General features: G+C 44.1%; 1 protein-coding gene across 2 annotated transcripts in view; it reads right to left on the minus strand.

Moving 5' to 3' along the window:
- Positions 1 to 521: 521 nt before the first annotated feature.
- Positions 522 to 12,948, minus strand: part of LOC136627333 (zinc finger protein 84-like) — a 31,205-nt gene continuing 18,778 nt past the window's right edge. The window contains exons 1-5 of one of the 2 annotated variants that reach the window (XM_066602349.1): positions 11,897 to 12,125; positions 11,739 to 11,814; positions 11,547 to 11,644; positions 9,643 to 9,745; positions 522 to 2,471 (exon numbers count right to left, since the gene is read on the minus strand). In XM_066602349.1, the coding sequence (XP_066458446.1) occupies positions 700 to 2,471; positions 9,643 to 9,745; positions 11,547 to 11,644; positions 11,739 to 11,763 (1,998 nt within the window). In that variant the 5' untranslated portion in view covers positions 11,764 to 11,814; positions 11,897 to 12,125 and the 3' untranslated portion in view covers positions 522 to 699. Of the gene's footprint in view, positions 2,472 to 9,642; positions 9,746 to 11,546; positions 11,645 to 11,738; positions 11,815 to 11,896; positions 12,126 to 12,948 lie in introns of those variants that run through there. The other variant, XM_066602347.1, reaches the window with a different exon arrangement.

Consider the following 12,948-nt stretch of genomic DNA (forward strand, 5'->3'; position numbering starts at 1 on the left):
ATTGTAATATCTTCTGATGCATTTATGGGGAACATGAAAGAAAAAATGGGTTTAGATTATTTGGTTAGTGATATAATAGAATTTTCAACAACCTGAATTCAAAAAATGAAGTATATGGATTTAAATTTTTTGCATTTTTCATTATACTGTTTGGAATATAGTTAACTTGAAAAAATTCCTTTTTACTTAAAAAGGTCCCTTAGACAATAAGGTGATCAGGGGTTGCCCAACTGCTGTGAGCCCCCGTGACTAGCTATAATCTGTTGTACCTGCAAAGTAAAAGTATGTTCACACAAACAAATTTGAGGAGCAATTGTAATAAGGGGCATGAAACTAGTAGGGGATCATATGCACTTTACCCAGTTGTTTCTGAGGAAGGGGCTACAAAGTGTCAATACTGGTTGTTTAAATTAAACCAATAAAAAACAATTGGGTTATTAATGTTGTTTCAAAAACGTTCTTGGTGAAAAAAGTTGTGCCTTAAGTCCACGGATATCAATCACAAGGAAATCATTTCCAGCTTCAATATACAATATCAGACTTTATTTAGACAGGAATAAAACTTGAGGTGCACAACTCATTAAGACCAACCGCCTACGTCTTTCAGAAGCTCAAGGGATCTCTTAATCGTAGCTTGTAAGATTTCAAGTGGGCCAACAGTTCTATACGTATGTTTTTGGGTAAAACATTTCCCACAGTCTAGGCATAAGATTGCTTCTCTCCTGTGTGAGTTCTCTGATGCTGAACTAACTTTGATTTAACTATAAAACATTTCCCACATTCTGAACATGAAAACGGCTTCTCCCCTGTGTGAATTCTCTGATGTGAAACAAGATTTGATTTCTCTGCAAAACATTTCCCACAGTCGGGACATAAAAATGGCTTCTCTCCTGTGTGAGTTCTCAGATGCTGAACTAACTTTGATTTCACTGTAAAACATTTTCCACATTCTGAACACGAAAATGGCTTCTCTCCTGTGTGAATTCTCTGATGCTGAACTAGCTTTGATTTCTCTGCAAAACATTTCCCACATTCTGAACATGAAAATGGCTTCTCTCCTGTGTGAATTCTTTCATGCCGAACAAGTAATGATCCCTGAGTAAAACATTTCCCACATTTTGAACAAGAAAATGGCTTCTCCCCTGTATGACTTCTCTGATGCCGAACAAGTAATGATTTCTCTGTAAAACATTTTCCACATTCTGAACATGAATGCAGCTTCTTTCCTGTGTGAATTCTCTGATGTGATACAAGATTTGATTTTTCTGCAAAACATTTCCCACAGTACGGACATAAAAATGGTTTCTCTCCTGTGTGACTTCTCAGATGTTTAACAAGGACTGATTTATCTGTAAAACATTTCCCACAGTCTGGACATACAAAAGGCTTCTCTCCTGTGTGAATTCTCAGATGTCTAACAAGGCCTTTTTTCACTGCAAAGCATCTCCCACATTCTGAACAAAAAAATGGCTTCTCCTCTGTGTGACGTCTCTGGTGTATAACAAGTTTTGATTTCTCTGCAAAACATTTCCCACATTCTAAACAAGAAAACGGCTTCTCTCCTGTGTGAGTTCTCTGATGATAAACAAGGTCTGATTTAGCTGCAAAGCATTTCCCACATTCTGGACAAGAAAATGGCTTCTCTCCTGTGTGACTTCTCTGATGTCTAAGGAGTGCCGATTTGTTTGCAAAACATTTCCCACATTCTGAACATGAATATGGCTTCTTGCCTGTGTGAATTTTCTGATGTCTAACATGTTTTTGTTTTTCTGTAAAACATTTCCCACATTCTAAACAAGAAAACGGCTTCTCCTCCATGTGATTTCTTTTATGTGTAACAAGATGTGATTTCTCTGTAAAACATTTCCCACATTCTGAACATGAAAACTGCTTCCCTTCTGTATGATTTCTCTGATGTCTAACAAGGGCTGATTTCTGAGTAAAACATTTTCCACATTCTGGACATGAAAATGGCTTCTCTCCAGTGTGAGTCCTCTTATGTGTAACAAGATCTGATTTCTGTGTAAAACATTTTCCACATTCTGAACATGAAAACGGCTTCTCTCCTGTGTGATTCTTCTGATGTCTAACAAGGGCTGATTTCTGAGTAAAACATTTCCTACATTCTGAACATGAAAACGGCTTCTCTCCTGTGTGACTTCTCTGATGCCTAACCAGATGTGATTTAACATGGTAACATTTCCCACATTCTGAACATGAATATGGCTTCCCCCCTGTGTGAGCTCCTTGATGTTTTCCCCTTCTGTAACTTTTCTTCTGCTTATCAGTCTGTGATGAATCAGAACATGGGACCTGTATGAGAGGATCAGAAGATGGCTCTTTGCGGTGAAGGGCCGAGGGGTTATCTGGGATAATGGCAGGCTCTTCATATGTATCTTGTGTGATACCAAAATCCTCTGCTTTACAATCTGCAGATACCAGACATCCATCTGAGCTCTTGGTACATTCATCTGCCAAGAAAAAAGCTGATTTTTCAGCATTTTTTAATACTATGAACCTTAAAAATGATACTGATATTTTACAACATTTCTATACAAATAAGTCATGTAGCAAAATGTAATTCTCATCCAAGGGTACTTTTACACAGACTGACAAGGACTAGAGTAATCATTCAAAAGAGCCATTATGGATGAGGGTCAACCCAGGTAAACTCGAGTCCTGACAGAGCAAGACAGTGAGAATCACTCAATTGGCGAAGCTGCTTCATTTGCAGCTCAATGAAACAAGTAACTAATTCAGGTTTCCAACAATCACATGGAGGTCCTGGGGGTTCTGAAAAAGGATTATAGAAATTAACTTGTAGCAGGGTCTTTCACAAGCTCGGGATCCTGTCCCCCGTAGATTTCCAAGCCCAAGCTACAGAAATAGTATATTCTATAAAAGATAGAGTTTTGCCATTTCTCCACCAATATTAGTTTCTGTTTTTCCATAAGAAATTATGAAAAATCTCCCATGAAGCCGGATGTCAGTAACACACGGTGTGCAGCAAATATAGAACTCCTGATCTATAAGACAGCTTAGTACATACAATAATTCTAAATGTTGTCACGGCCGACCAGGACAAGACCGGGGGCAGGAAGGCATCTGCCACCTTGGCCTCCTACACATGTTTATAGCCACCTAATTTTCTCGTGCTCTCAAAGGCCTGATGGCTCCTGCTACTACAAGTGCTGGCAGTCTTACAGTACTGCTGTGTCCCGCTCTCTCTCACAAGCTAACGGTAACCTCACTTCTCCCTCACACCAGGGAAAGAAGCGAGGCCACACTGTGAGCTTTGAGAGACAGCGCACAATGGAAGATGACAGGGGAGGCTGTTTGGGGGATGGCAGAGGACGACGGCCAGGGGGGGCTATTTGGGGGACAGCAGAGAACGACGGCTGGGGGGCTGTTCGGGGAATGGCAGAGGACTGTTGACAAAGGCTATTGTAGCCGAAACGCGTTCAGCGTGGACCTGTGAGCTGTATGCTTTTTATTTAACCCCTTAATGACATGGCCTATTTTGGCGTTGAGGACCAAGCGATTTTTTGGTATTTTTCCATCTCCATTTTTCAAAAGCCATAACTTTTTTATTTTTCCGTGGACGTGGCTATATAAGGGCTTGTTTTTTGCGTGGCGATCTGTAGTTTTTATCGGTGCCACTTTTGGGTATATAGACAATATCGTAAAATTTTTTTTTTTTTTTTTTAATGATAACAGGGAGAGAAAACGCATCAATTCTGCCATAGATTTTTTATTTTTTTTTACAGCGTTAATCATGCAGCATAAATGACACACTAAATTTTTTCTGCGGGTCGGTACGGTTACAACGATACCAAAATTGTTATATTTTTTTTAGGTTTTTACACTTTTTTGCAATAAAAGCCCCTTTTTTATGGAAATCTTGTTTTTTCTCTATAGTTGCATTCAAAGTCATGTAACTTTTTTATTTTTCTATGTACGGAGCTCTTTAAGGGCTTATTTTTTGCGAGACGAGCTGTAGTTTTTATTGGTACCATTTTGGGAAATGTACGGCTTTTTCGATCACTTTTATTGCATTTTTTGTGAGGCAAAATGCTAAAAATTAGCATTTTGCCTCTGTTTTTTAGCGGTTTTTTTTACGCTTTTTGTCGTACAAAAGAAAAAGCATGTTCAGCTTTTTGTACACGTCGTTACGGACGCGTCAATATCCAATATGTGGGGTTTTAGTTTTTTTCCCCTTTTTTTATGCTAATATTAGAAAAAGCATAAAAAAGGGGTTTTTTTACATTTTTTTTTTACATTTTTCTTTTTTTTACACTTTTCTTTTCTTTTTTTTATACTATTTGAGTCCCTCTGAGGGACTTACATCACTATGCCTATGATCGCTGTCATAAGGCATGGCAGAGCTACTGCTCTGCCATGCCTTATCGCTTGTACAGCGATTATAGGCACAGGCAATACAGGACGCCAGTGTCTGGCGTCCTGTTGCCATGGTGACAGGCCGGGCTCTCGCGATAACATCGCGAGTTCCGGCCGGAGGCACACAGGGATCGCGATCCCTCTGTGAACTCTTTCCCTGCCGCGATCTACTTAGATCGCGGCAGGGAAGGGGTTAACAGCGGCGGGCGCATCTCCGATGTCCCCCCGCTGTTGGAGCGGGACGCCGGCTGTGACTGACAGCCGGCTCCCGCTGCGGGATAGCGCGGGATCTTATGTGATCCCGTGCTATCTCCAGGACGTACCGGTACGTCCTTTTGCGGGAAGTACCAGGCTCCCGGGACGTAACGGTACATCCTGGAGCGGGAAGGGGTTAATAAAGAATGAAATTATTTTTAAAGGTAGAAGCTCCTCTCCACTTCTATTTTTCTTTATATGGAATTTAGCCGTCTGCCGTCGGCTGCTTGAGGACGGAGCTCCCGTTAAAATTTAGATTTTCCTGCTATATTGGAAGATACTGCTGGTGAGGTGAGCCAATATTTCTTTTTTGGCTTATGGACAAATATCTGTCTGGGATGATTTAGTGATGCTGCACTGAGCAGGGAGTTGGACAAGATGACCCTGGAGGTCCCTTCCAACTCTACCATTCTATGATAATAACTCCATAAAGGTTCTGCACATCCAAGTAATTCTGACATTGTTTTTTCACCACATATTGAAGTGCGTTTTGGCTGGAAGAAATATTAGTGGCATTCTGGGCCCAGAGAGAAGAAAATATAATATTTACCCCAGTAGAGGGGAAGGGACATTCTGAGTTTTGCTCTGAAGGCCCCTAGGTTCTTTGTACAACCCTGCTTCTATTCGCAGCCTGCTCACTTTATAGCTCCCTGTTATGCTGCAAGCTATGGTCAGTAGACCTGCAGGCAGGCTGCGACACATCTGTATAAAGTGCCCTTAATGCACTCGTCTGAAACTTATCATATAAAGAGGAAATACAGTTCCTGGTTCTGTACACATGTACACAGCTTGTCTCTGGTGCTATATTTATGTACCAAGTTTGGTTCTGGTATTGCATCTATGTATGTAGCTTGATTTTGGTACTGTAATTATGTTGACTCCAGTGCTGCATGTGTGTATTAAGCTTCATTCCGGCACTGTATTTATTTATTGAGCTTGACTCTGGTGCTGTATGTATGAATTAAGGTAAGTTCTAGGGCTGTATTTCCTGTTAAATAGATAAACAAGGATGCAAGGACACATTGTGGCCGGTCACACACAACCAGACCGTGCCCACCGACTGCGGCCAGTCGCTATATAATTATGCCAGTCATTTTTATCACCAACTGCACCTCGTGTTTCTACTGTTAGGGTGTGATCACAGATGGCAGATTTTGCTGCAAATCCAAATGTAAAACCCCATGGCGGTGGATTTTGACACAGATCCGAGGCCACTTTCCATTACTTTTGCCTGAGAGAGATTCACAACAAATGTCTGGATTGGTAAAATCGCCCATGATCACTATGTTGTACCTTTTTCATAACATGGCCATCTGAGGTAGAAAGAGTTCATCCATATCTTCTGCTTGTCCAGGTGGCCTATAGTAAATACCTACAATGGTGTCCTTTCTGTTGTGCTCCCCTTGTATTCTTATCATCTTTCACTGTCCCCCAAAAAGCCCCTGTGGGCCGTCGTTCTCCATTGCTTCCCAAACAGAACCCCCTGCAGTCGTCTTTCATATTAACCCATTGCAATCCAGTTTTAGATTCAGGGTTTCCTAGTGGGCTCTCTCTTTCTGTCATTATACTATGGCGCCATCTGCTGGCTAGAGCCAGTACTGCGGTATGGTACATGCTGGAAAGGCCCCCGACAACAGAGCGGACAGTAATATACAGGAAGAATGCCCTGCCGGACGTCTTCTGACATCGGAGCTGCACAGGTTTCAATCAGAATGTCTTCAGACGTCAGACAGGCATTTATTTAAGTGTGCTTCTCTGTTGGCCTACTTCGGGGCGTTGAGGATAGGGAAGGTTTTAGCAGAATCCCGAACTGCCCCTTCCCTTTTATTGTGTTCAGAGGTTTCAGACCATGGCAAGTTTGTTAAGATTTCCTTGTGACATACAAAAACAGATAAAGTGGGAAAGGGTGTATGGATTCGGTTAGTTACTAATTTGCATGTGGATTTATGTCCGGTCAGGAACATACAGGCACTCATGGCTCTACGCCCGCTGGCGCAGGGTTCGCTGATGGTTCATGAGGACGGACAATCGTTATCCCGGTTCCAGTTTAATATGGTTTAAAGCCGCTAGGTTGTTAGAAGTTTCAAATCACTACACATTCCTTTCGTACTGGAGAAGCCACAGAGACGCATAGGTGTGGCTTCAACAACGAAAGGATCAAGCAATTGGGAAGATGAGGGTCATCCAGGGTTAAGTTATATGTCCGCTCTAATAATATGGTGTTCTAATTTATTTTTTCGTTTCAGGTCTTCATTGCTGGACATTCTTTTATTTTCTGTGCTTGGAAAAGGGCTACAGAACTGTTACTCAGATCATTTGGGACTGGACAAGGAACAGTTTGAGATATATTGGGATGGGAGTAGAGGTATGCGATGGGGCGGGTTGATGGCGAAGCTACTTCACAGGGAACCTATTTGGCCTTGTCCAGACATTTTGATCATACACTTAGGGGTAATGACATAGGGAGAGGAAACATGTTAGCCTTGTTGTGGGAGATGAAGCGGGATGAAGTTGGGGAGTATTCAGGATAGATGTCCTCGCATTGTGCCAGTATTCTCGGAAATTGTCCCTCGTTTAGTGTGGACGTGGCTGAAATTCCAGTACATTGAGAAGATTCGTGAGCGGGTGAATTAGGCAATGGAGAAGGCTATGCTTGGATGGGGTGGGTTTTCATTTAGGCAAATAGACCTGAAGGGTTTTGTGAAAGGTTTTTATAGGAGTGATTTGGTTCAGGTTTGATATTTTTAATTTAAAGCTACAACCCATGGTTGAGGAGGCTGCCGTTTGTTGGGTAGTTGAGGCGATGGGGGTGCCATGTCATTAGTGGATGTCATGGCCTGGTGAGGGATTGTTGTCTGCATTAGGAGGGTGGGCAGGTGTACTTGGGGACTGTTTTTGGTGATATATTGTGTCTTTAAGACAAAAGTTATACTAAAGTGATGTTGTTTATAGGTTATTTTATGCCCAGGTGTTAAAAAAACCATTAATAATTACTGCGGCCAAATTTTGTGTAGGTCTCTTTTTTATTAGTTGATAAGGTTGCAGGTAAGCATAGGATTCCATGGCCAGCAGGAAGCAGAGTAACCTGTCATTAACCACTGGGGGACTCCTTAAAGGGATCCAAGAGATATAATCCCTATTGCTAGTGTGCAGAGTGCTGGCGATCACTGACTTGGCTCAGGACTAGAGATGAGCGAGCGTACTCGGTTCGGGTGTTTTTGCACTCGAGCACCGCTTTTTCCGAGTAACTGACTACTCGGACGAAAAGATTCGGGGGCGCCGGGGTTGAGCGGGGGGTTGCAGAAGGGAGTGGGGGGGGGGGGGAGCGAGAGCTCTCCCCTGTTCCCCACTGCTACCCCCTGCTCCTCCACGCCGCCCCCCGCCAAATCTTTTCGTCCGAGTAGTCAGTTACTCGGAAAAAGCGGTGCTCGAGTGCAAAAACACCCGAACCGAGTACGCTCGCTCATCTCTACTCAGGACATATTCGTATCTTTATTGACAGGCAGGCAGCAGCCAGCGGTCAGCGGGGGCCTCTATAACCATTTATCCTGCCCTGATGGCGGTCCGGCCATTAGACTCTGCCTGATTCTGAACAAACTCTTTGGAGCCATTAGAGAACACATCTGTAAGCCGTTACTTTATCGCCAACCCCCTTATAATCGGCTCAGACGTTATATTAGGATGAAACTACTCAGAATCTGTTTCCCAATTGTGCCCATTTATGGCAACTGGAAGAGTATTACGGTGAGATCACACACTGCGGGATTGTATAATCTACAGTACAATGTAAGGGAGGGGGATTCTAAGAAACCGCATTCACTCACAGCTGGGAGATAAGGATGTGACACCTGAAATAGGATTTATCCGGTCGGCCATATTCAGATGGCTGAGTGCAAGTTGTGCTGAGAACTCCCATTGGAAATCACATGGACACATACGGACTGTGTGCTGCCCCATGCTGGCAGGCAGTAGACATTGCATGTCCGATTCTGGTCTGTGAATCAAACCAGAATAGGACATGCTGGGAGTGTTTTCAGGTGAACCATATCAAAAACACATTCATGTTCATAGTTTAACTGGCTATAAAGGATCTAAGTGCGGCCTATGTAATACATGGACAGCACTCAGATGGGAAACAGTGGCTGTCTGAGTGGGATCTTCATGATGATCAGCACCTCAGTGTCTTCCTGCCAAGTCTCTGGTGAGCGACATCCCTGACACTGATAGCACTAAACTTCCATCCTCTAAAGAATCCTCTGTTCTTTGGGTCTATGTCTCCACATTCTGGATTCTGTTATCGAGGTCTTTGTCTCCATCTTTGGTATTGTGTTAGCACACAGCAGCTTGACGTCAGTCTAATAGGAATTAATGGTTCCTCAAAACCCGTTTACATGTCCTGATTATCAGGCACGAACACTTGTACAGCCAATTGTCAGGTTATGAAAAAGGGACATCCCTGAGCGGACATACTGGTGACGCTCGATCAGCTGGTCGATGATTTTCAGCTTTACCTCCCTCCATATTACCGAGGAGATGACCAGCCGGCCTATGTGCATCAGCCATCAGACTAAAGATCATTCATTCCCATAGCAGCGATTCTTGGCCGGTGTAAAACAAAAAGTAATCCAGCAGCGACTGACCTGCCTACCGATCAGCGCTGGTTACATCAGATCAGAGTTGGTCAGTGTAAAAGGACGCTCAATCTCCGAACTGGAAAACCATTTCTCCCTCATTAGTATAGATATCATATAATGAATAGTAGTTCCCGCTCACATAGGTGTGTTTCATGTCCGTGCCGAAAATGCCCATCATGTGTTATCACCTATAACGGTATCACAGGTCATCCATAGTTTGTACTCCAGCTGAATGGGGATATATACAGTGGAAACTGACAGATCCCAGAGCTTATAAATCTACATAACTATCAGCAGCCGCTGACCGAGGAGAATCTGTGACTCTTCTCTGCTGTATTTAGTGGTTACTACTCACCTGGGCGGTTACCTGTAGGAATCCCCTCTTTACACCGCTGATCGCCCCTCACATTTGTCTCTGTAGTATTAATATTGGTCAGATCTTCATCTTGATACAAAAGCTGTGAGACAAATATTGTAAAAGTCAGCAGACAGTTGGAGAAGTCGTGTGGAAGGCTTTACATGACCAGAAAAGATCATTAATCATCATGACAACCATAAATGTGGGGGGGGGGGGTCACTGTGGGACATCACTATTACCACTGAGGGGGTCGCTATGGAATGTCACTATTACCACTGGGGGCTGCTGTGGGATGTTACTATTACTACTGGGGTCCGCTGTGAGATGTCACTATTACTAAACGTAGCTGCTGTGGGAGGTCACTATTACCGCTGGGGGCTGCTGTGGGGGGTGTCACTATTATTACTGGGGCCACTCTGGGGAGGGGAAGGGATGTCACTATTACCGCTGGCGGCTGTCACTATTACCGCTGGGGCCGCTCTGTGGGGGGGGTCAGTATTACCGCTGGGGCCACTCTGGGGGAGGTCAGTATTACCACGCTGGGAACGCTCTGGGGGGGTCACTATTACTGCTGGGGACACACGGGGTGTGTGTGTGTGTGTCACTATTACCACTGGGGCCGCTCTGGGAGGGTCACTATTACTGCTGGGGCCACTCTGGGGGGAGGGGGTCACTATTCCTGCTGGGGCCACTCTGGGGGAAGGACTATCGCCGCTGGGGCCACTCTGGGGGGGTCACTATTACCGCTGGGGCCACTCTGGGGGGAGGGGGTCATTATTCCTGCTGGGGCCACTCTGGGGGGGGACTATCGCTGCTGAGGCCGCTCGGGGGGGGGGGGGGGGGGTGGCCACACTATGTCACTATTATTACTGAGGTCCGCTGTGGGATGTCCCTATTACTACTGGGGACCACTGTTGGAGGTTACTATTACCACTGGGGCCACCCTGAGGAAGGAGGGGGTCACTATTACCGCTGGGACGCTCTGGGGGGGGGGGGGGGGGGGTCACTATTACTGCTGTCACCAGATTTTGCTGCTGGTCGTTTTCAGCCACTTTAGGCTTTTTAACCACTTGCCTCCTCCAGTATCTAGTGGCGACTCTTTCTGCCATGTCTGGATAGTGTAGCCAGTGTTCCTGTAACTTTGAGCTTGTGAACTGCATTCAGCTATATCTCTAGGAACATTCAGTGCCGTTGTATTTCTCTGCATCTTTTTCTTTGTTTTGCACAAGGCAGTGATCGTATCTTTTTATATTTTGGACCAGTCTTGTGAATTATTTTATTTCTAACATGCAATCAAACGTCAGTCAGCAAAGCTCTTGCCAGTCGAGGTATTTGATGCATTTTCTCTCAAGCACACCTGATGCAACTAATGAAGCCCTTAATTAGTTGTATCCCGTGTGTTTGAGACAACTGATTTCGAAATGTGCCATTGTGAGGGATTCTGAGGCGGCAGTTAGACGCAAATATGGCATTTTATGGATAAGTTAGAGGACCACTTGTTATTTTAGTTGTGTTGAAATATTCACGTTTTTATTTTGCAATCAAACAAGAGCAAACAAAAAGGTTTTGTAAATATGGCAAATCAAGTTATTCTGCAATGAGGTTTGAAGAATTTTGATTGCAACTTAATGAATATAACAAATGACTAAATGCTTCCTTCAGTGCATGACATTATCCTGTTAGCTTTAGCACCAGCTGATTGGAATTGTGCAGTTAGTCTGTGATTTACACTGCAGAACTTTACATTTGTTCCACACTAAATCTCAATTGCCAACTGGATGTGCAAACAGGTGAAAGCGCAATACTATCTTTCATGAAACCAACCACTATTTGTAACCCTTACCTAACATAGCCTGTATTACAATCTATAGAGGATTTGAGGTAATCTCAGCTTCATCTACCTGATGGTTCTCTGGGACGCTTGGCTTTTCTTCTGGACAGTTCTGGGTATATAGACGGCTGGGACATTTCTCTGGTGGGTTTCTCTCCATGAGTCCATCTGTAGGAAACACACAGTGACAGAATAGATTATCTGCATGTGATGAGCAGATGATGGGCTCCAGGTGACCTTCAGTGACGTCTCCCCTCCTTACACTGATGATCAGCCATTATATCCATCTCTTCTGCTTCATCTTTAACCTCAACCTTCAGATCAATCAGATTTTCACACTAAATAGAGAAAAAAAAGTAAAATGATCCTTGGTTCCATCACTTTATGGTCAGATTCTGGTGAGACATCAGCGTCATCTACCTGCTGGTTCTCTGGGACATTTTCCTCTTGACAGTCCTCAGAATATGGATGGTTGGAACATCTCTCTGGTGGGTTGCCTCTACTGGATTCATCTATAGGAATTAACCAGAGACTGAATACATTCTATATGTGCTGATGGGTGAATCTAGGTAACTGTCATACCTGCTTTCCTCTATAATCAAGAGACGTCTCCTCTTACCCCAAGAGGTGCTTGTCCTTCATCATGGCGTACTTGTACACATCTGAATACTCCCACTCTTCCATGTAGAAACAGTCAGCTCTCCTCTGCTGTATTTAGTGGTTACTACTCACCTGGGCGGTTACCTGTAGGAATCTCCTCTTTACACCGCTGATCGCCCCTCACATTTGTCTCTGTAGTATTAGTATCGGTCAGATCTTCATCCTGATACAAAAGCTGTGAGACAAATATTGTAAAAGTCAGCAGACGGTTGGAGAAGTCGTGTGGAAGGTTTTACACGACCAGAAAAGATCATTAATCATCATGATGACCAAAACTGACCTGACAGCAGCAGTTATCAGTCATGTCAGAGTGGATGGACTTTGTAAGCTATAATTGCTACTTAAAGGTACTTTGTCATCAGCTTCATGGAGTTTGGCTTGGAGTTGAGCTCTGAGTCACGGAGGGGGCCATACTGGCTTTTCCCACCCGCATCATGCTGACTGACAGCGCTCTGCCCTTTTGTGTATAGGACGACAGCCGTCACTCTGCATGCTGCAGGCTGGGAGAGGCCAACATGACCCACCTCTGTGACTCTTAGCTCATTAGCAAGTCTAACTTCATGAAGCTGGTCCAAGCATCATCCTTCAGGCATCGGCACTCACATTCTGAGTACCATGATGTCAGGAGTTTGGGAATGTGACTCTGCAGCCTCTGATTGGCTGCACTGGTCATCTAACTTCCCATGATGTCAGCTATCACACACAACCAACGCCAGGACCACAGCGGGGTGGTAGTGCTGGATCTTAGTGGTGGAGGAGTAAGTACTGCTCAGTTTATTATTTTACAGCAGCCCTATTAAAGGGATACTGTC

The sequence above is a fragment of the Eleutherodactylus coqui genome, chromosome 5, assembly GCF_035609145.1.
Source record: "Eleutherodactylus coqui strain aEleCoq1 chromosome 5, aEleCoq1.hap1, whole genome shotgun sequence".
Lineage (NCBI taxonomy): Eukaryota > Metazoa > Chordata > Amphibia > Anura > Eleutherodactylidae > Eleutherodactylus > Eleutherodactylus coqui.